The sequence below is a fragment of the Gastrolobium bilobum genome, unplaced genomic scaffold, assembly GCF_033153095.1.
Source record: "Gastrolobium bilobum isolate Gb01-03AN ecotype WA unplaced genomic scaffold, APGP_CSIRO_Gbil_v1 utg1030, whole genome shotgun sequence".
In the NCBI taxonomy this organism is placed as follows: Eukaryota; Viridiplantae; Streptophyta; class Magnoliopsida; order Fabales; family Fabaceae; genus Gastrolobium; species Gastrolobium bilobum.
In genome coordinates this window covers 5,649-30,827 of record NW_026898359.1, presented here as the reverse complement: position 1 = coordinate 30,827, position 25,179 = coordinate 5,649, and the positions used below count along the sequence as shown (strand labels likewise).

Sequence of the window (25,179 nt, the reverse complement as noted above, 5' to 3'; positions counted from 1 at the left end):
CCCGGTTGCGCCCCATTTCGTGCACGACTGGTTGCTACAAATTCGTAAATAGATTCCAAAATACAACTTTTTCATAATTTTTATTAAAAAAGCAATGTTTAGATGTATATCACTTTATACATCCATGACTTAAATAGGGAGACATCTGCTTCGCAAAAAAAGACATCTGCCGTGCCCAAATTTTTTTACAGAGTTAAAAAATTGGTGAAAAACCTCAATCTTGGAGGAAAGAAGATACATTGTTGCCCTAATGGACGTATGTTGTTTTATAAAGAAGACGATCAATGCAAATTATCTGCAGAATATTGGAATAAATATGTCACGAAGAATGGAAAAGAATGGAAAGGTAAAAGCGGTTTCATTGAAGATGTGATACATTCCTCTAGTTATTTTAAAATAATTCATTTATATTTCAGAATAAAGTAACAAATTTCTCCCTCCACTCATATCTATTTTCTTAGTCTTAACTCCGTTATTGTTTTAACTATCCACTTTCTCTTTTCTTATTGCAAAAAATACACTCATTCACTTTTCTTTTCTTTTCTTTTTTACATATTTAAAACTCGCAACGCTTAAAAGGCATAGATCTCCTCTTGTCCCAAACATACATAGGAAGCTTGTTACATTTGTTTAGCTCATAAGCGAGTACAAACCCTTGCTTCCTTATAGACTTTGCCTGGTCTGCAAAAGTAGCCTTTGCTTGGTGCACAATGGTTGTCCTGCGAACATATGCACAGCCCTTCTAGTGCACACCCATCCTTTGATATTGTTAACCCTTCTTTTAAACCAAGAACTTGGTCTGTCCACTCACTAGAGAATAGACCTTGTGAATCATACGCATCTTTAACCTTAATAAATTTCCCAGCATTTTTGTACTTCTTGATTACTCCTTCAAATGCCAAGTTCCTGTTCTTACCCCAATGGGGTAGACCTCCGTATTTGAAAATTCCCAACTGCTCAACCTCTTCAATGATGTCTTCATAAAGCCTTGGAGTCATCGGGTCTTTGCTACGGTAGTATGTGATATCAAAGTCTATAGCATCCTCTTGTTTCCCCAAGTAGGCACTTGAAGCCTTGACATAACGCATTAGAATTCCGTTGTAGATCTCTACGCCACAAAATCCCTCTGGTTCCAATTCAACTAGCTTTTGCACATCTTCAATAAAATTCTTTACAACAGACAAGCCAATGGTAAATGTGGTTTGGTGAAAGAACTCTCCTTTCACCCTAAAGTCCCAAGGACAGGATGTGAGCATTGCATCCTTAAGTCCATCTAGGCATGACCCAAATGACTGAAGGTGGTTTTGAAATCCAATAACAGGGAATCCACTGAAGATTGTACCTGCAAGTACCAAAAATAAAACAAGTGCTTCAGCTTCTGAAATCGAAGTTACGTATATTTAACTAATGGAAAAAAAAATGAAAAGTAATTCTAAAAAGTGCTTATTTGACTGGCATATATATAAAATAAAAATAAAAAAATCAGCACCATTGTTAGTTAGTCCATAAGCAGTTGCTACAAGGGCATGCATTACTCCCTTTGCAAGTAAGCACTTTCCGTTAGCATCACCAATGGATTCCTGAAAATCCTCTGCAGCCCATACCCAAAAGCCAAAAAGGGTAAACTGTAAAAACAGGTGTGGTTGGTTGAAAAGTTACAAATTGTTAAAATGAAAATTTCAAAACAAAAACTAAGTTATATTTGCTTGGCATAACAAAAATATTTATAAATTACTTCATATCTCTGTTTGGTTGAAATCACTTTTTCACATTTACACTTTCCATTTACTCAACCAAAAACACTTTTTATTTAAATAAATAAAAAGAGTAAATGTAGTTTACATTGTCATGTCAATAAAGCAAAGCTGACCTGTGCTTCTGATGAATGCCAATTCAAGTGAAGGAGTGGAACGGAAAGGGATGAAATCATAGATACCACTGCCTGATGTATTGGTTGGTACACGATCATCAACACGGTATACAGCCTTGCGTTGCCTTGGGTACCAAATTATATCTGCAAACTCATGTTGCTGTCCGAATACAGCTGCTTGACCTCCCAAATCCAAATCGCTTTTTGTCAAATAGGTAATGGATCGCTTGAAAAGAGGTTCCAGTTTCAGAGTAATCTGCTTAAAGTCATAGGCAATTAGCATAGTAATATAATATTCAGTTTTTTTTTTTCCTGTTTGATTCCACAATTAGAAAAACTAAAAATGTATTGGAAAAGTATTTCTCTGGTTTCGATTGAGCTCAAAATGACGCGATTTTGAGTTATAAGATTAAAAACTTATAATGATAAAGACTAATATAACCCTGCAATATATTAGAATTACAAAAAAACCTTGATTTTTGTTTCAAAACAACATCGTTTTGGGCTATAAGTTATCTCCATTAACTGGAGAAATTATTTACCCAAAATGTATATACAAATAGAGAAAAGTGGGTGTTATTTTAAGGTATGTAAAATTGTGTCAGTGAGAAAAAAAAATCAATCATGGGGAAAAAAGAGTAGATAAAAAAAAAAGTGTGGAACTTATTTTTTTGTAAGAGTGAAATAATACAAATTGTGTAATTTTTCATACAAATAATAGATTTTGTAGTATAAAACGTTATCGTATATAATTTTACTTTTAAAAAATGGGATCCAAAAGTACAAAGATTTTTTACTTATTTATTGATGCATACCAAATTCCTTAAGCATTATTAATTATTAGAATTAAGGGTATATCCTGCCAGCAAACGTCAAATGTTGAAACCAAACTATGATAAAAAAAAAAAAAAAAAAACTTTGTCTTTAGAATTATTTTCTACTTGTATGTAGTATATTTTCTAGATTTATTTATACTTCTGAATGAGTTTCTAAATCCATAAAACTTGTATTATATCAATCATGATTTTTTCATTTTAATGTTTAGTAAAAATTAACTTGATGCTTAAAAACTAATACATGTAAAGAAATATATTATTGTATTAAAATGTGAGTTAATTAAAATTTTAGAGACTCTAATTGTACTTAAAAAGATGGTTAATCTGAATCTCATAATAAAATACTATTTCAGTCGAACCACAATTACCCATTTGTTTTAATAACAAGTTAATGTACTATCGTTTTTGATTTTTGATTTTTATTTTTTTAGATATTCCAATCATTTAATTGCTTTTCACTTATTAATTTAAATTTTTTGGTTGAATTATTTTTATCTTTTATTGTTGAAAACAATAATAAAGTTAAAAAAAAAAAAACAAATATATCTAAAGGAAGATACCTAGAAGTTTCTATAATGAAAGAGTGGGACACTTTGCTCCGTTAGACTAGTGAGTTATACTTTATTTTTTTAAGTGGTAGTCAGGTTATACTTTTTACCTTTGGGTGAAACAGGAAGCTTCTTTTTGAAGATTCTTCGGCACATCCTTCTTGAGAAAAGTAGGATTAGAGTCTGGATCGAGCATTTTTATTTTTTTTCTGGAGACTGATTTGATTTGATTATTACCGTTTGCATGTTGTGTGAGGATTTAGTCATATATATAAAAGCGAGATACTAACATATGAAACTTAATTGACGATTACGAATTTACGATGATATGAACAGTGAAGGAGAACGATATAATACTATACCTGTGAAATCACTCCGAGCACGCCGAGTGATACTTTTGCTGCATTGAGATCTTCATCTTCTTCAGTTAAGCTCAGAATCTTAGCATATCCATCTTCAGGGCCTGCGGGCGTAACAATTCTAAGCTCCACGACATGATCATGAACTGAACTTCCTTTACCCCACAATGTGCTTCCATGAGCACCTGTTCCCATAAGGCCCCCAATTGTCAAGCCCCACCAATATGGCCCATATGGCAATACCAAATTGGCCTTTGCAGCTTCATTGATGAGCTGCTTCAATGTAACACCACTCTCCACCGTTATTGTCATTGCTTCCACGTCAATTTTCAATATCTTGTTCAGATATTTGGTGCTTATTAACAACCCATTTTGGCCTTCAGGGCAGACCAACTTGGGGATGCTGTGGGAGAAACGGGTGGCAACTTTCATCTTCCTTTTGTTTTGATTTGCATATGCAACCACTTTCACAAGCTCTTCTTCTGTTGTAGGGTACAACACTTGTGCTGCTTGACATATGGTTCGATCAGGGAAGATGCCATAGGAGTTTGTGATAGTGCAGCTTGTGTTATTTGAAGAGCACTTTATGGGATCCTCCGGAATAGGGAGCGCCACATAGAAAAATAGAAAGAGAAGAATGGGTGTGAAGGTTAGCTGTGATATCCGCTTTGAGCATAACAAAGGCATGGCTGCAAGCCTGCAACTTTTGAAACCTCAATGTTTATTATCTTTTAGACCGTACATGCCTTTCGCTAGCTCACAAGTATATATAGATATGTTGGTTGAGTATAGAGCAAGAAAAGGTTCATGACATTTTTGTGGTACTGTGGTTTTTCAGAAGGGAATGGACTGTTAGATTTACTTTATTTACGGGGCTTAAGGATCTGTGTTCCTTGTGAACTGAAGAAAGAAAGAAGGATACCCCTTCAAATCTCAGTACTACCAGTTCCACGTGAAGTAGGTGTGTATGTTCCACCTTTATTTAAAAGAGGAGTGATATTCTAACTGCTAAAATTTTCTACTACCAACTTACTACTTATCTAATCACCATTAGATTAACATTTTCTCTCTCTTCCAAAACTTTTTAACATTCACTCTCTTTGATACAATGGTGATGTGATGGGTAGTAAGTTAGTAGTAAGAGTTTTTGGTAGTTAGAATATCCTCACTCTATTTAAAAAGCCAATATGTTCCTTCTTATATATATATATATATATATATATATATATATATATATATATATATATATATATATATACGGGAGGGTTATATTTACAAACTTTTTTGTTTACAAACTCTTACAAACTACATTATCTTCTCCCGAGAGAACACTAGGTCACACTATCTTCTCCCGGGAACTTAGTGTATTTGTAAAAAAAGTTTGTAAACGGATCCTTCCCCATATCCATATATATATATATATATATATATATATATATATATATATATATATATATATACTTATCGTTTCTCAAGCTGCTTGAGATAATCTTATCTCCGGCTACTAAATCATAATCGTACAAAGATAGATCAATGGTGATAAAGGAAGAGAGAAAAAAAAGAAATCATAACCATTCAAAGGTGAATCAATCAATATAAGAAAATAAATAAATAAAACTACGTAATTTTGGGATAGCCGGAGATAAACTTATCTCAAGCTGCTTGAGAAATGTTTTTCCCTATATATATATATGGGCCAGGATATTCTTACACCGGTGTAAGAGTTGGAAGTCTTACACTCAATCTTGACCATTGATCCACTTGTATTCAATGGCTAATATTACTAAAAAATTAGAGCCCTTAGATATAAGTGAGATTAATGGACAAGATTGAGAGTGTAACTTACACCGGTGTAAAATGATCCTGACCCTATATATATATATATATATATATATATATATATATATGGAAAAAGAATTTCTACAGCCACTTTAGATAAGGTTATCTACAGCTACTCCTTCTTAACGAAGTACGACCAGTCGTACTTAGTTATAACAATAAAGCTGCTCTCTTTTTTTTCTCTCCTCATACACTGTTGGCTGACGTGGCGGAGAGAGAAAATGCATTTCTAATGTACGACCGGTCGTACTTAATTAAAAAGGGATAGCTGTAGACAGCCTTATCTAAAGTGGCAGCAGAAATATTTTTCCATATATATATATATATATATATATGAGTTCACTTTTTCTGCAGTTACTGCAGATAAGTTATCTTCAGTAAGTCCAATATGATGTCGTTTTGGGACAGAAATTATAGAGTTTTTGTAATTTTAATTTATTTCAGTGTTATAATAGTCTTTATATTTATAATTTTTTAATATTTCAATCCCAAAATGACGTCGTTACAAATAAGTTATCTGCATTTACTCCCAAAACGACGTCATTTTGGAAATGAAATATTACAAAAATATAAATATAAAGACTATTATAACCCTGAAATAAATTAAAATACAAAAACTCTATGATTTCTGCCCCAAAACGACGTTGTATTGGGCTTACTGCAGATAACTTATCTGTAGTAACTGCAGAAAAACCGAATTCTTTAATATTATAAAGGGGTTTATATTTCTACAGCTGTTGTACATGCAGCAATCAAATACTTATCATATATATACTTGAAAAAGCATTAAATGCGGGGAATCATAATCATACAAAGGATGAAAGCATTAAATATGAGGAATCATAACGATACACCTGTCGTTGCTGTACGTAGAGCGGCTGCAGAAATAATTTTACCTATATATATATGTATATATATATATATATGGTAAATATTTCTACAGACAGTTTAGATACAGTTATCTACAGTTACCCTAATAATTACGTCATTTTGATTAATGAATGATGTTTTTATAATTTTAAGTGAATTAATGAATGATGTTTCCGTAATTTTTTTTTTCATATGCATTTTACAGAAACATCCTTCATTAATTCACCTAAAATTACATAAACACCCTTTATAAATCAAAACGACGTAATTTTTAGATAGCTGTAAATAATCTTATCTAAAGTGGCGATAAAAATATTTACCCATATATATATATATATATATATATATATATATATATATATATATATTGTCTTCCTAAATGGAAGCCTTTCCAATCTTTTCCCCGGGATATACATTTGCCGAAGGAGCACAGGAGAAAGCTTCAGACATTAATAAAAAAATGAACTTTAGTCCCGTTTGACGTTTAAGAAAGTTTCAGGCTATATGAACGTTCTTTCATTTTATTTTTTACTTTTTTAATTTAGAGCACAGCCTTTCCAACTTTTTCTTTGCCAAGTATGGGCCATTCCCTTATACAGCATTGGTCCAAATATTGATTATTAGGGCTTCAGGACACTGTCTAAGGGATGGGCTTAATTAGGCCTTTTTTCATCTAAGCGCAATAATTAGGACCAAATTGTATAAAGTTTTTTTTTATATGTTTTATAATATTATTTAAGGGTTTTATGAATATAATGTTGTATGAAACTTCTTGCGCTATGTCATAAACATATAAATATAAATATTGTGGTTCCTACTGCATAGAAAAAGAGAAAAAAAATTGGAGTGGATTCCTCACCTTTTTAAGTGTGTAGGAAAAAGAATTTGTGTCATGTAATATGACACTTCTACTTCACATTATTTAAACAAAATATAACGTTTATTATATTTTATATTTTGATTTTGAAAATTCAAAATAATAATAATGATGCTATATATGACTGAAAAATAATAAAATATTACATTAAAAAACTACATATATATAAGCACTTAAAGAATTTATCTATGTTTAGCCTAAAATTTAGTGAATAAGATATGATAGACGTTGTTCCCATCATAAAATATATCTAACCAATTTAGTTTCTATGACTAGTATTGTAAGGGGAATTGATTCCAATTTGGTAAAATTTTATATTATTATTTAGATAGTTGAAAATAAGTCTTTAAATAACTAAACAAAATAATTTGAATTAAAAGCTAAAAGTTAAGGATTTAGATCAATGTTATTAAAACCGACCCGGTTATTGATCCGGTCGATGTACTGGGTCAGTGGGTCACTGGTTCAATCAGTAGGTCACTGGTTCAACCGCATGACTCGATAATTATATGTAATTTTATAATTTATATTAAAAAATTATAAACATACTCAAATATCTAAAAATAATAATAAAAATTTCAAATATTTTAATATAAAAAATAATAAATCACATACTATTATCCAATAAGTGATCAAATAAACATATAATGATTGTGATACGGAGCTTTAAATTCAGAAAATGACATCTTTAACTATAAATCAAATCAAAATTTTCTGCATAATGCATGATTGAGATAATATTAATGTTGTAGGTACGTAACTTATGTAAGTCAATAAGCAAAAAAATATTCAAATATGTCCATTATGAACTTTTTTTTTTGAAAAAAAAAAATTGGAATTTTTTTTTAGGACGGGTCACCGGTTAACTGACCGGGTCATCGGTTTTCATGAAAACCGGCAGGGTCAAACTGGGTCGCACCAATTTTGATACATGACCGGTCCGTTGCTTCAACCGGACCGGTTATATGACCGGTTTATCAATTTCCGGGTTGATCCGGCCGGATCAGTCCGGTTTTAATAATTACGATTTAGATTACTGGCTCTTGTTGAACTCCAGTTGGAGAGAGGAGAAAGAAAAAATAAGAAGAATCCACAATTTTTAAAAATGTGAGACTCACATGTCCTCTTTATTTTTCTCTCTAATTGCACTTGTAATTAAACGGTGAGTGATCCAAATCCAAGAACTAAGGATTATATATAACATACAGACAGAAAAATTATTTATAATATGTACCAAAAAAAATATTTATAAGAAATCAATGAAATGGAGAAAAAATTAGGGGTGTTGCACTGGTTCCATTGCTTTAGCCATTGCCAAAATTCAGCTCGTGAATTCTCTCACCCTGTGTTGGTGCTCAAAATTAAACTTCATTTTAATTAAGGAATGGGCTTGCATAGATTCTCTAGGAAGATCAAAACAAAAAGAAGAAAAGAAAAAATTGTTGCATCAATAATGTTGCTGAAATATTTTAATGTAAAATTACCCATTCCCATCTTCATCACCTCCTTGAAATATTTTAAAGCAATGTCAAATGCGTAATAATAACAAAAACAAAAATCCAGAAATACTCATCTAATCAGCAACTAAATCCAGTAGTATTTGTACACTCCCTAAATTAAAAATAAATAAATGAAAGGTACAATTCCAACGAGGCTAAAGGGATATTTGTAGTCAAACATGAAGGCCCAATTATATCATGCAACTTTTTAAAAAAAAATAAAAAATCTGACATGAAAGTATCATTTTGCATGCACACATATATATATATATATGCTTATATAGGATGCAATTTTTTTATTTTATTTTTGGGTGTCATATATACGAATTACGATAGGATTAAAGGGAAACAGAATAAGTGGAGAAAAAAAAAAAATCAACATCTCGATGCACAAATCTGGGTTATTAATTAAAGAGAAAAGAGAAAAGTAATTTAACTATTTAAACCTAGATTCTCGTTCATAAGACCCTTTCCACTGGAGACACTCAAGTGGTCGGAATTGGCCATCGAAGGCACCCCATTGCCGCATCTGGCCACCGTTCTCACGTTTTCTATCAGCGCCTCCGTCCGCGACTCCTGCGACAAAATCTCCGACAGCTGCTCCGGGCTTATTACCAACTTCACCTTCCACACTCCCGTACTGTTATACCTTGGAAACACCTCCGGTTCCGACCACATCTTATTGTTGTTGTTGTTGTTGTTGTTCTTGTCCAAGGTAGACACCCGATACGGCGTTAAGGTGGCAGCAGTGTTGGACAGTTGTCTGGTGATGGTCTTGCTAGATGACAACCGAGAAGAAGGGTTTAGAGGGAGGAGGTAGTAGACCTTGCCAGCTTGAAGCTCTTCGTTGTGGTGAAGAGGCTCCGAGAACATGGTGCGGTTGCTTCGGAAGATTCCATGGCAAGGGAACTCGGTGGTTATGCACTCCACGGTTATGGGAGTGTAAAGCTCCATGATGCCTCCGTGCGAGGTTACCACCTTGACCATCATGTCATCCAAAACGCCTTCATCACTTGTGATCCCTTTGCACACGCAGTTTCCCATTGATGGATATGAAGGTACGGCGAGAATGTTTCTTGTTAAATTTATGTTATGAGAGGATAACTATGCCGACACATAAAGCACCAAATCCCTTCCTTCCTTCCTTCCTTCGTTGCTTGCGAACCTTTGGGGTTTGGTTTTGTAGTGGGGTGGACCCACTTAGTTTGTATTATTAGCAAAGTAAGATTCTTATTTTATTTTTTCATAATAAGCTCATGTCTATATATTATATTTAATCAGTCAAAGCATAGTCCTTTATTGTGAAAGTAATATCCCAAAATGCTAATTATGTAATACTAGAAAAAGTTAGCAAAAAGGTATGGCATAATGTCAACGTTCGGGAGATCATGATCAATGGACTATATGATGGATGCATTGAAAGGGGAATTTGGGGCCATGTTCCGCCGACTCACATGAAAAGATGTGTGAGTACTGTAAAGGTTTCAAGAACAAGAGCTGCACTATTGATCATGAGGTTTTAGCAAATTGAAAAAACGACCTCGTTCGGGTCAAGGAAGACAGAGTAGAGATTAATTCCGGCGAGTGATGAGCTTCCACCAAATTCAAAGGCAGCACCGTGTGTCCGTTGCGACACTCGATTACAATTGGAAACTTCACTTTATAATGATGGGCTTTGCTTGACGGCTTTTACATTTCGCACATAAACTATAAATTTACGTAAATAATGTTAACATTATTTGTTAAGTAACAAGAATCTATGTATTACGTACATAGATATTTTTAAATTTAGGTCAAATATGAAAAATATAATTTTGAAAAAATTTGAAAATAATTTAAAAGCGCATATAATCAATTTAAGTATTTGAAAATACGAAAATATAATGTTAAAAAATTCATATAATCAATTTAAGTATATGTAATTTAAAAACTAGGTATTTAAAGAGAATTTTTTTGTTAACTTGTAAAAATAGATATAATTAATTTAAAATAATTTAAATGGAAAATTTATAAAAATAAAAGTTAAGAATGACATGTGGTATTTTTTACATGAAGGTAGACTAAAATTAAACCTTTCTCAAAAGAGTATACTCTAACGTAATATATAAGGGTGGATTGCGAATTATGTTTAACTTTTTTTACTTAATTTTTCTTATTAGTTGTATAAACAGTTAGAAGTGTATGAAATAAAATTAATTATTAGGAAAGTGAATTTTTTGGTTATAATAACTAAAATATTTTTTTATTAATTACTATTGCTTTCCATTTTAAAATATCTCGGATAATAATTACAATTTAAAAGAATTATAATCAGTTTCCACAGATCACATTATAATTACAAACACGTAAAACAAATATTTCAAAACTTTTTATTTAAGTAAAAAATTTTAAATCTTAATAATATAATATTTAATTTAATTACTAAATTAAGGAATAATTTAACCTAAAATATATTTATCGTATAAGAACTAAAGAATAACATTTTATGTTCCTAATAAATCTGATATTTTACATCTTTTAATTACTTAAACCACAAGTATTTAATAAAATGGTAAAAATACTTCATGTCTTGAAAATTTTAAATTTTTTTAAATATTAAAAAGATTACTGAGGGGATTCATTAGGGTGCTCATTTTCAGTATACTGGACTGGGAGTATAATCAGTATATATTCCATTGTCAAAAATGAAAAAATATGGGATATTGAGGGAAATAAATATAAAAAGGTAAAAGTAGTATAAAAAAATTATTTTTCACTATATTTGATAAAAGAATGGAGGATCAAAAATATTTTCTTCATTAACACGTTATATATTATTCGAAAATAAATTGTTGTCTAGAAGATACATCTCTTAATGTCCATAATCGAATTTCTGGGATGGTCCAACGTTTAAAGGGTAGGATTATATATCTAAGATTAATATAATTAATGACCAATAATAACATAATAATTAAGGATTTAATTAATGTTTATTGTGAGAGTGAATGGAGTCTATTTTTTTTTCTCTCTTCCTCCTCACAGGGACTACCCACTCACTGCAGGGAGAGAAAAAAGTTTGGAGAAATATTAAATCCAATATATAATAAAGAAGAATTGAAATAACTTAAATTTCGACATTGCAGTTGAAAGCAAACACTACCTCACAGGTTGGTTTTTTTTTTTTTTTTTTGGTAACAAATATGTAATTTCACGGGTTGGTTTTAATCATGGTGTGCTAAACTTATATATCGCTGTAACGGTTCCAAATTTCCAATTGTCTGCATGGTGATAGACAAAGTTACTTTTCCTTTACTTTCTCCCTTGTTTATCCTTTTTGTTTCCACCAAAAGTTACTTTCTACAGGTTTTTTTTTTGTTTATCCTTGTTTATTTTAAAATTCAAACGTGTCATGTCGGACACTCCAATACTCATTGCAAAGGCTCAAAAAATATTCAAATATTACGTTGTGTTGCATATTGAGTTCTAATTATTAAATTCGTTAGATTACGATTTTATTGAGTTTAATATAAATATTTAGAATATATTATGTTTCTTTACAAAATTGATGGGTATTGTAAGTTGTTTTAGTTTTTTGTTAAATTATTGAATACTAAATATAATATACACTACATAAATTAAAAATATTATATAATATCAAAACGTGTCAAAATTTAATATTTTTTAGAATTAACGAGTGTCGTGTCGTATCCCGTGTCCCGTGTCTCGTGTCAGTGTCTGTGCAACATAAGGTAGAAAAGTTTTTTTTTACTGGGAAAAAAAAATTCTGGAAGGTAAGTTACGAAAAGATGTTTGGTAGATTCAAAAATTTTCTGAGAATGTTGGATTAATTCTACTGATGTTATAGGAAAATAAAAATATCATATATCAGATGGTATTTTTGTTTGAGAATATGATGTGTAAAATGAAATAATGAAAAAAAAATTTCCTAAGATTATATTTAGTTTTCTCATATCAAATGTTAGAAATAAATTTAGCCCACTTCACTTTCCCATGATTTAAAGGAAAATTTCCATACTGAACATACAATAACCATGGTAAAGTCAGCACTCGATTTGTAGAATATAATTATAAGCGAAAAACTTACTGGTATATCAATCACACCATTGACTCGGTATGACGGACCACTTAAAATATAATATTTATGCGATATATGTACGAAAAAGAAAAAAAAATTAATCCAAATATTAATTTTTGAATGAAAGTCATAAATATATGGAGTGTACCGAAAATGCTCCCAATTATAAGGTCGTATAGTTCTGTCAATGTAAGTAAGTTCAGACTTCAGAGTACTCATGTACAAAGCCACATACATCACCACTTTCATAGAAGGAAAAATAGAAAATTAAGAGCATGTTTAATCGTGTTCTGCCTTTTTATTGTTAAAATTATTTTATAAAATAATTTGCAAAATTTGATTTTGAGAATAAAAGAAAAAAAATCCATTTGGTAAAATTGTTTTTAAAAGAGTTTCAAAAATAACAAAATAAAAAACTTTGCTTGGTAATTTGTTCTAAAAAACATGTTTTCAGAATAAAAAAAAAATAAAAAAACCTGTTTGATTGGTTATTTTTTTGTTAATTTTATTTTACGATTTCTTTAATTATATGTAAAGTTTTAGATACATTTTAGGGGGGGAAATTTCAAGACCAAAGCAAATTATATTACAAATAATTTTTTTATAAGCTAATGTATGTTATTTTACAAGTTAAAGAAATCTATACTGCAGTGAAAATTCCAGATTTTGCTTTTAAGTGCATTTGGTTGGTTTTATACCTTGAGTTTGTTAACAATTATCAATTTGACGCTAGTGAAATTTGTTATTATTTAGTATTTATCTGTTTTTCAATTCTTTTGAATAAAGCTTACACAAAGTTATGTGTTGGTGATGCTCTTCTCTAACAAAAACATAACATGCATGCATATTAGTTTTAACCACCATCCTCAATTTAAAGCTTTCACAGTTGAGCTATAACAAAATAATGTACATATAAAAGCTTTGTGGTTGAATTCTGTCTCTCAAGTAAAAACATATTTGTGTGGTAAAAACATTCATCAATGGAAATCTGTATTGGACAGATACAACTAAACTACTAATAGGATAATTCAGGATATACTCAAAATAAGTTCAGCAAATACAAGAGAGCTCCTAATGAAACTGAATCTGATCATACCAAAGTCATCATATTTATATCCATATTAACAAAAATGATCAGATCAAAGTTTCATCAAAACAAAAAACTATAGCCACAATAAAGTTAATCTGATCATACCAAAAATGCAAAACAAAAACTAAAGCTACACTAGAGCAACACCTTAACTAAAACTAAAGTTGTGGCATACTACGGCATAATATGACCCAACCAAAAAGAACAGGTCATACATGCAAAGTTTCTCATAGAAGTGTGTCTAGCCATGTATTTTTCCTATCAGTAAACATGCTAAGAAACACTTCCCTCCATTTAGGCTTCATAAATTTTTGCAAAGCTCTTGCGTAGATGTCATCTGCAACATCTTCAATCTTATCCAGGGTGGTCACACACTTTGCAATAGAATAGTCAGCAGTACTCTATACCTCTCAGTAGGGTTGGCAAAACGGGTCAATCCGGCTCAACCCGACCCAACCCGCATTCAACCCGGAAAAAACGAGCCAGATTAGGGTTGGCTCGAAAAATAAACGAGCCAGAAAACTCAACCTAATCCGACCCGAGTCGGGTTAGGGTTGGCTCGCGGGTTGGCTCGAAAAAATAAAAATAAAAAAAAAAATTCATTGATGCTGTAACTTTTAAATTTTTTTCCTAAATTGTTAATTCATTCAATACAAAGATATTATACAGATAAATCATAGAAAATTCCTTTTACATTTGGACTTGGACTTATTGGCAGTTGGCACCAAGGTTGCTAAGATCGTTGCTAAGATCGAGCGAAAAAACGTAAGATCGACCGATTTTACGAGTTTTTATATTCTCACGAGTCAACTCGTATGCTCTATCGTTTTGGTGTCTGATTTTATGAAAACGACGTTAATAATCGTAGAATCGTAGAAACGTGCGTGTTTGCGATTGAAGAAAAATTATGAACAGTTCTACAACAAAAGGCAAAGCCCATCTGAAAAAAAGCTCACAGTTGAAAAATCACAACTTTGTCTAAGACACTCAGTCAGCTTTTTTATTCTCCCCAAATCAAAAACCCTAAGCTCAAGTTGTGTGACAGTGCCGCTGCCGCCGTCTGTGAGTTTCACCGGTGTTGGAGTGTTAAGCTGTTGTGCGACTGTGTCTGTGAGTCTCTTAATCTCTTCCTTCATTTTCTTCTTGTTTTTCGTTTGAGTTTGTGATACGGGAATCTTAAATTAAATTCACAGCAAAGCTTAATGTTCACATACGAAGGAGAACTGGAGATTGGAGAAGGACAACACTATTTTTTATTAAAATAAGTCATTTGTGGACCGTATTTAAAGTTGTGGACCATATTGAAAGGCATTTGTGGACAATATTTTCTATCAAGTATTACTTTTTGGGATGATTTTGGGACTTAAGAAAGGCATGCAATCAAACTGAACGTGATGTAGTTATATTATATATGATATAATAATAGTTACTTTGGTAAGATTTTTTATTAAAAGTAATTTAAGAATCTCTGGAGTAAAAAACATAAATATAAAATATAATAAGGTTACCGTCTTAAAATATAAAAGGTTATTACCATATTCTTAGGAAAAAACTCCTTTTAAAATTTGTGTAAATTTAATATTTTATATGTATGTACCAAAATATATATATATATATATATATATATATATATATATATTATATGTACAGGTACGATCTTACGATCTGTGTCGATCCTACGATTTATGATTTTTTATCCCCTTCCGATCTTAAGTAAGATCTCGATCTTAACAACCTTGGTTGGCACCATATTCACACTGTCACATATTATAAAAAAAGTCCCTAATGCACGGTTTTGGACTTATTGACAGCTACATGGTATTTTTGTTTGGGTCTGGAATTGGAATTTTAGGTTTTAGCTTTCCACTTTACGTTCATTAATTTTTATACTTTTATATTTAAAAAAATCATAACTCGCGAGCCAACTCTTTTGACCCGTGGGTTGGCTCGGTTTTTTTCGAGCTGAAATGAGTCGGGCTAACTCGAGTTATTAACTCATTTTTCCTAACTCAACCCGGCTCATTTTAGTCGGGTTACGAGCCAACCCGATGAGTTGGCTCATTTTTGTCAAGCCTACCTCTCACCCTTAGCTAAGGACACTTCATTTTTTGCTTTAGATGTTTCAACCCGTGCTCGAAGTGCATCTCCCATTTGAAATAGTTTAGACTCCTTGTAGGACTTATGCTCTTTTACTTGAATTTTGTGTTTACCTCTTTTAGGAATTTTAATTGTTTGCATCTCATCATCTGAACTATCTCGATCAACACCTACATGAACTCTATTATTAAGGTATTGATTTCCAAGCTCTTGTTCTTCACCTATATTTGGTGGGTCTTGGGTAGGCGAATAATGAAGTGCTTCGGTTGCATTACTTTTATTAAATATGATTCCCAATAACTTGTAATGCTCACATCCATTTTTTTTTAAATTGAGCAGCCTTTGGATGTGCCTAAAATCACTTAGGAAAATATTCAAATGATATTTAAAAAAATTGACAATTAAATAAAATTATAACCTCCCAAACAAAATATTAATATATATATCTTGATGTATATGATTGCCAAACTTCTTCGCTTGCAACAACAGTGTTGGTTTTTGCATCCCAACCAAATCCTGTGTGTTGCAAGAGTAAAGAGAATTCACAAGGCTTAGACCGCAATCTATTGAACTTTTGCTTCATTTGCTTGACATTAAAAGAGCAATTATTTATGAATTCAGCGTATCTTTTACAGAATTCCATGTTCTAGAGTTAAAAATATCATTTTGCATATTTCTTTTGGGGACCTCATCAACTATGATCTGTATGTAAGTCTTTATTATTGAATCAGGCCAAACCTTTGACTCGTGTGTCTATCATAAATAAACATCCATAATAATTTGGCAATATTAGTTCCTATTCCCATCATCTCAGTTCTACTTTCACATTTTAGTTTATAAACAAGTACAAAATCAATTTTGCGACCTAAATTTTTTGGGTAAAGAATTAAAGGAACAAAAATGTATGACATGAGAAAGATATATATATTTTCAAGAAACATATCAGGCCTTGAACATATAGCATATAAATATATAATGATGACACTGCTACTACTACCCTGAACTGAGTAATGGTTATTCTTCAAATGCAAGATCATCAAGCAAATTTCAATTATGATACAAGCATAATATAAAAATAAAAGAACATATTTATTAAAAAATTAAAAATAAAAAGAAGCTTATCTCGCATGTTGTGACTGATAAACAAGGAAAACAGGTTCATTAACAACTCATAGCAGTAGTAAAGTGTCGAGCCGGAATACAAGCAGCACTATGAAACTTCATGAAAAACTTGACAGAGCAAGCAAACATACAAACAAGGAAAGCACTGTGACAAGGACATGGTTTGGCTACAAAATGAAGTATTTTCCATCACCATGCCGAGAATATGGAACCATTAAGCCAGGGGCTGTAAAAGCACAAACGATTCTATGACAAAATTTTAAAATATACTGATACAAGAGTCTTATTCTTATCTATGCAAATCTTCTTAACGTCATATCCCATAGAGAAGCAAGTAAAGGGTCCTTATCTTCCAAGAAGATTAAAACCCAATATATTTGGATACAGCCCCCTGTTTCTTTCCTTTATTAAAGGGTAAAGGAAAATAGTTGAAAAAAAAAATCTGTGGTTTTGATATGTGTTAAAGAATAAAATAAAATCATTAAAAAAACCATCACCTAAGTGGCACTTATCATGGTATCAGAGCTACTGACCACGAGGTTAGGAGTTCAATTCTCACCGCTCCCACTTTCATGTAGAATTAAGAAAAGTACAAGTCAGACAAAAAAAATAAAAAAATTGGAAATAAGCTTGTGTAGCACAAGACAGACCAAAAATGAACTTATGTCACTATCACATCCATGCTTCAAGTCCAAAGGGCTCTTGCGTGAGAAATAAAAGTATTAAAAAGACCATCACCTAAAGTCTTAAGATTTTGAGTTGGAATACGCTTATCAATATGAAAAACATGAAATACAAAACCACATCAAAGATATAAAAAGAAGATAAAGAAAAGAGGAAACTTTTATAAACAAAGACGAAAGAAGAGAAGAAGTGAACAAATATCACGAAAGAGAGCACACTTGTTGAGTGTAATAGCATAATGAGAGCCCTGGCACGCAAGGAGAAGTGATAGTATATGAAAGTGAGATAGACAAACCTTATTACATTTTCGATAGCTTACTATTACCATTTAGCCATTAATGAAAACAGGCTATTCTCCGTGTTTTTGCTGTTTTGAGAACAAAAAAGTTAAAAACTAGAGTTTTATTAATCTCATGTTAAAGGAGATAGTTATCTCATGTTACAGAGACAAATTAGTGGGTTCCATCACCTGAAAAAATAAAAAGAAAAGAAAAGAAAAAGGTGGCACAGTTATCGAATGGTGTGTAGGAGAGAAAACTTATGTCATATAACATAAGAATAGTTTTTCCCTAAAAACTATAATCAAAACACCAAAAAATGTGGTCCAAAATCTGTTTTAAAAACTAGAAATCAAAAACTATTTTTAAATTTTTTTACAAAACATTGAATATCAAATAAGTTTTTTTATTTTTAAAATTAAAAAACTGTTTTGTAAAATAATTATCAAATAAGGACTAATATTTTAGTGTTTTCTTAGTTGTGGTATCATGGACAAATTTTTATCACGTAAAGCTTAAAATATCAGTTAATTTACTAATTTTTACTCGGCCCTCTGTTAATCGGTTCACAGACAATTTCTAGCCCTCATAGGGGTTTGTTTTATCTCTCTTGGCCCATGGGATCGAACTTTAAGTCTTCTAATTTAGTGAAAATGGGCCACAATAAATGGTCTCATAAGGTCATCGCTAGTAACTTTTTTGGGGCCACATGAGCTCTAACAATATGAAAAAAATGTAAATAAGAAAAATAAAATAGGCTGGTATAAAAAAAACTATAGTTGATAAATGAAATTTTTTTGGGTTCTTGAGAGTTGGCTCAAGCATTGTTGGAAATTCAAAGAAAAATTATAAAGTGTCATGCTAATTAAAATAGATTAAGAATCACGTAAGTACGATGATTGATGAGTTCATTTTCTTAAGATTTTGAGTTAAGATATAATATAAGTATAGTATTGTGGGTTAAATATTGTTGCTTGACATATACTTTGGACTAAGACGTTGGTTTGAATATCGTTCTCTAATTTATTGATGGATATATTCCTCGCTTCCTCTAACCATTTAACAAAGGGAAATAGTAGTCTCATGTTGTAGGAGACTACTATCTTATGTCATAGACACTTCGATAAGTGTGCTGCTATTTTTTTTTCTTTTTTCTTTTTTAGTGGTGGGTCTCATTATCTTGTGTCTTAGCATAAGATATGATCTCTCCTACAACATGAGAGTAGACAAACCCTTTAACAAATACACCTTTGACTTATACACTATAGTCAAATTAAACTAGTTCGCAGTAAAAATAAAGTTATAGATGTTGAGTTTTTAAATAAATTCTCAATTAGTAAAAAATTTGTTTAACTAATTTTATTATTAGTTTCATCTAGATGTAACAAGTCATATTCATTTAATTTTCCAACAAATTCTTGAATGAGTATTGCGTTTTTGTTTTTTGTTTTTTTTTTGGTAAAATGAGTATTGCATGTTTATAAATACTTCAGTAGTAATTGATAAATATAAGCATATTTTTTATATATATAAATAGGGGAAGGTTATTTTGACTCTAGAGTAAGATTTAAAAGTCTTACTCTTTATCGCAGCCGTTGATTTTCGTTTATCTAATGGTTATCATTTAATAAATTATAACAATTAATTATAAGCGTTAGATGAACGGAAATCAACGGCTGCGATGAAGAGTAAGATTTTTAAGTCTTACTCTTGAGTCAAATGATCCCTCCCCATATAAATATATTATTAATATTTTCCACCATGCATCTTTATGAATGTTCAATGTTAAATTTAGAGTCTGTTTGAATGGACTTTTTTTTTCTTCAAAAGCTGTTTTTCTTAAGAAAAAAAAACACTTTTCGAAAACCAAATATTTTAGCTTTTAAAAAAAGCAAAAGTCATAAAAAAAGTTAAAAAAAAAAAATTCAGAAGCTAAAAATTTTAAGTAAAAATTAAAAACCAAATATTTTTTTTAAAAATCAAAATATTTTTAAAATAAAAAAGTCGTAAAAAAAACTTTCTTAAAAAGAGAATACAAACGAACTCTTAGTATCTGTAATGGGCTCGGGAAAAAATGCAAGGTCGACTCTAGAGTCTAGATGCCGTCCAAAGAATGAAGCCTAGACACGGGTCCTAGCTAGCATCAATAAATGGCTGATGTAATTGCAATGGGCGGCTAATGGAATCTTGTTTATCAAGTCACTTCAGGAAATACAAAATTGAAACCAGGAGCTGGACTACAGCAATTAGAAGGCGTCAACTTCAACTGCCACTTGATAACCTGGGAAAATAAGTTACTTACCATACCGTACTTTGAATTGAAACATAATAAACTCTCACTCTTTATATTATTATTTTTTAGATTTATCTAATCTAATATTATATGAGAGAAGATTTCTCAGACTTTTTCACCCTTTTGCCCTTCATTAATTATTTAATAATCATTTTGTCTTTTATTGTAAACTATCTACCAATCTGTCCTTCTTTAATCGATTAAATTGAATATTTAATCGATTAAATGGTCAAATGAAGATTTAATCGATCAAATCTTTAACTTAATCGATTAAATCTTCCTCTTTATCAGAAGAACAACCTTATGCATGAGAGATTTAATCGATTAAATAGGGAGATTTAATCGACTAAATCTTCAAGTCAACGATTTTTGCCTATTTTGACCATTTAATCGATTAAATTTTTGGCTTAATCAATTAAAGAGGGACAGATTGGTAGATAGTTCTGAATAAAGGGCAAAATGGTTATTAAATAATTAATGAGGGGCAAAAAGGCGAAAAAACTAAATTTCTCATATTATAGACACACATGTAATATAACCCGCTATTTACAAAAAAGAAAAAAAAAGAGTCACAATTTTCAATGTATTTATAGGAGATAAAGCTACTCTTATGCAACATAAGAGTGATTTTTTCCTTGTTTTTTTTATGAAATTCTCACTCTTTGTTGACATTAAATTATGGGTTATATTTATCTACTTTTACATTATAACTACATTTCCTACACACACAAAAGCTAGGTGGGTCCCATTTCTTTTTTTTTCTCTCTCCTCTTATCTATGGGTCCCACTTGCAATCTTGTTTCTACAACATAAGATAAGCATTTTCCTACAACATAAGAAAATTATTTCCCTTAAATTATTTATCATATAATACAAACATCTTTAAAATTACTTAATATAAAGAAATACTATATTTGTTGTCATTTGATCTAGCTTATCTAATTTACACAAAGAATCTATACAACTATTTGTCATGAAAATGAGACTAGAAGAACCGCCGATAGTTTTAGGGAAAATCTGTTTTCATGTCACATTTGACAAATTTTTTCTCTTACATATCCTTCGATAACTATGCCACTTTTTTTTTCTTTTTTTTTCTTTTATTTTTTCAAATGGTTATGACATGAGATAATTATCTCCTTTAACATGAGATTAATAAAACTCATAGTCTTAACAGTAAATTTCAAGCTATTGTCACCATTCCGATTTGAATCACAGGTCGGCAATATTCAACATTTGACAAACTATATTTCAGTGACGAGCTTTTTAAATCTTAAATTTATAATTATTTTTTATTCAATATACATAAATTTAATACATTAATATACTTTTTTTTCATAAAAATTATAATAAAAAACACTAAAGATTTTTTAAAATAAAAAATAATAATTAAAACACTTGTAATACTAAAAGTATGGTGCAAAGACATATTTGAAATTCAATAATTATATAACTTAACCTTACTTTAATTTATCTGTGATAATATTTGTAATAAATTTCTGATATTATATATATATATATATGTATGTATAAGTGGATTAAATAAAATAGAACAGAAATGAATTATTTCATTTAATTTTGACATTAAAATACTTTTTATATGACAAAAGAATTTATATAATTTTTACTCAGCCTTTTACATTATTTCATTCATAATTTTTTATTTTATCTTATTCACATAATTAATACTTGATAATATATATATGGGACAGGACATTTGACACCGCTATCAAACTTTAAAATTTGACATTAAATCCTAACTGTTGATTTCTGTTAATCAACGGTTAGAATTTAATATCAAATTTCAAAGTTTAGTACCGATGTCAAATGATCCTGCCCGATATATATATATATATATATATATATATATATATATATATATAGAGAGAGAGAGAGAGAGGTAGGATCTTTTGACACCAGTGTCAAATTTTAATTTTGACACCGGTGTCAAATTTAAATTTTGACACATGCTTGCAAATCAGAGTCATTGATTTTTTTGATCTAACGGTTATGAGATGAGATCAAAAAAGATCAATGGTGTTATATATATATATATATATATATATATATATATATATATATATATAATATATTATTTGTTTAACTGGGTATTATATATAAGTAAACAATAGTTGATAATTAATTGATTGTCAAGACAATTTTATGTATAAATAGATCGTATAGAATTCTAGATGTAGGTTCTACAGTCCCTTCATTTTCAAAACTAAATTAAATCGTTATAAATATAAGGTCTTAACTAGTAAGAACAATTAATTATCTTAGACTTAAGAGATGGTCTAAATACTTGTTAAATAATTAGCGATTTAATACACTGTGTGTGTACAAAAAGGAAGGGCATTCTACTTAAAAAATAGGAAAAGAAAAACAGAACAACATTCCATCCCCTTTTTGGGGATAAAATATCACATGCACATTGATGCATGTAGCCCAACCCGAATTATCTATTGTTCCAACTAACTAAAGAAGGCAATAAATTAAATAATTTTGAAATAAATGTTGACCTGCTAACCAAAAACTGAGCAATAAATAAGGGCATATGTGTGGCGGAATGGTGCTGCGGGTCCATTGCTTCATCCGACGGATATGTCTCATAATGTCAAATTGTCAACGATAATGTCTAAGATTTGATATGTTACTTTCTTTTTACAGTTTGCGTATTTAATGAGGGTGGCGGTTTTCTTGTTTACCTTAAAAGCTCCCCCAAAGCTGTCTACTTACATCGAACCATAAGAACTGAAAGAGCTTAATTAATTGCAAGGAGATAGATCCTACACTGAGGAGACTGATAATGGGTAACGCTTGCTTTGGGAAGAAGGGGAGCAGCAAGGGTGTGGTACACCCTGTGGTTCACCGTGATCAAGTCGTGACAATCAAGGTGCTAATGACAAGTACCCAACTCAAGGATTTAATAGGGAAGGTGGATATGAGCAAAGGCAATTCAGAATTAGGCCGTTTGATCGTTCAAGAATGCTCCAAGGGAAGGCTTCATGCTCGTGTTGCTGCTGATGATTCAGAAAGGGTAAACATTTACTCAAGGGGATATCGTTTAAGGCCAATTCAAGAACATAGCGATGAATTATGTTGACCATGTCTATATGTAAGTTTCTGAAAGCATTATTGTGAATTTCTAATTTCTTAAAAAATAGAGTTGTACTGTACGTTGAAGGCAAAAACCAATGGTATCCTAATACCTTCCCGACATCTCTAGTGGGATTATATTGCATTGAAAATTTGAAATGATCAATTCCATCCATTTATTATAAAACAAGTTGATTGAGTTTTGAATTATTACTGAGATAATGACTTGATTTGATTTTTTTTTTTGGATTACAATGACTTGATTTGATGATTGGCTAGAAGCCATAATATACTCACTCAGTGAGTAAAACACCAGAATCAAATCTAAAATCTTAAAACATTAGGTACAGTCATTTTTTAACCAATGTGAATCCAAAATTTTAAGTATTAGATGCAGTCATTTTTTAACCAATGTAGACTACATTCAATTATTTACACTTGGATTCCTCAACATCTCCTTCTCAAATGTGAGTCTTATGTCCACATTTTCTCTGATCACCACAAGTCAGCTAATCCCACTATTGGCTCTGATACCAGATGTTGGATTTGCAGCGAGAACTTGTGGCGGAAGGAGATCGCCAACCATGAACCAAATGAGCAGCGATGTTTGGAGCAGGGTTTGGAACACCACAATCAAAATCAAAAGTTTAAGACATTAAGTGTATCAGTCTTTCCATTTATATAATGTTCACTTAATTATTTTTTAACCAATGTGAAAATACATTCAATCATCCATACTTTGATTCCTCAACAAATATATACTATGTATATAGATTCTATTAATAAACACATGGCAATTTTTTTGGAAAGTTAAAACTCATGGCATTTGATTCCAAACATGACCCTCCCCAACTTTTTCTTGAGACGAGAGAACTCTATTATTTCTTTTTGCCATAATAATCCACTATCATTAACTTATCACAATTTGAATCAGTATATCGTATTACCTTATCACTTATCAGCATTTTTTCTTTTGGCCAGAGAATTGTTTGATCAATTTTTTTAAAATATACCAAATACTCTACTTATATCTAATTTGAATAAACACTTATTGAAACACACTTACCATATTTGTACCCCCAAAAAAAAATTACTATACAAAGACTTCATATTTATTAGATAACTCCAAGGAGGTTTTCAATGTTTAATACAAACACACCTCTTAAATTTCTTTTTTATTTTCTACTATTAATTCCTCATGTGATTTTAGGTTGGAATTTTTAATAAAATGAAATATTTTTCAAAACGATGATTTAGGAATTTTAACCTCTAACTTTGCACTTTAAGTTTCTTTAATTAAAATATAACTGCAATATGTGCAATTAACTAAACTGAATTAAACTGCACTTAAAAAAAGTAATTTTTTTAAAAATCAATTTTTGAATTGAACTTCTTTTCAAAAATCAGTTCTTGAACTGAACTGAATTTTTTGACTGGTTTAAAGAACTTCTCTTATTTTTTTTATACTTTTTCTCTCTATTTTTTTACTTATTTATTTTGTTTCTTCTTTTATTTTTATTATTATTACTTTATTTCTTGAGTTATTTTTTTCCTTTTTTCTTTTTCCTTTTTTTTCTTATTTATTTTTAAATCTTTTTTTATTTTCTAGTATCATTTATTTATATATATATATATTTATTTATTTATTTATTTTTTCCTTCAATTTTTTTACAATTTTTATCTAGATTCAAGATTGATTTTAAAAATAAATTCAGAATTAGTTTTGAACTGAATTTATGAATC

The 25,179-nt window shown here is 30.5% G+C and overlaps 1 protein-coding gene and 1 pseudogene across 1 annotated transcript; both read right to left on the bottom strand.

Moving 5' to 3' along the window:
* Window positions 1-635: 635 nt before the first annotated feature.
* On the bottom strand, window positions 636-4,240 carry LOC133315318 (probable L-gulonolactone oxidase 6). The gene is made up of 4 exons (XM_061516916.1): window positions 3,617-4,240; window positions 1,871-2,126; window positions 1,490-1,591; window positions 636-1,342 (listed from the first exon to the last, which is right to left on the bottom strand). The coding sequence occupies exons 1-4, from the start codon at window positions 4,043-4,045 to the stop codon at window positions 636-638; spliced, it is 1,494 nt and encodes a 497-aa protein (XP_061372900.1). The 5' UTR covers window positions 4,046-4,240.
* Window positions 4,241-9,252: 5,012 nt separating this feature from the next.
* On the bottom strand, window positions 9,253-9,742 carry LOC133315272 (uncharacterized; annotated as a pseudogene).
* Window positions 9,743-25,179: the final 15,437 nt, after the last annotated feature.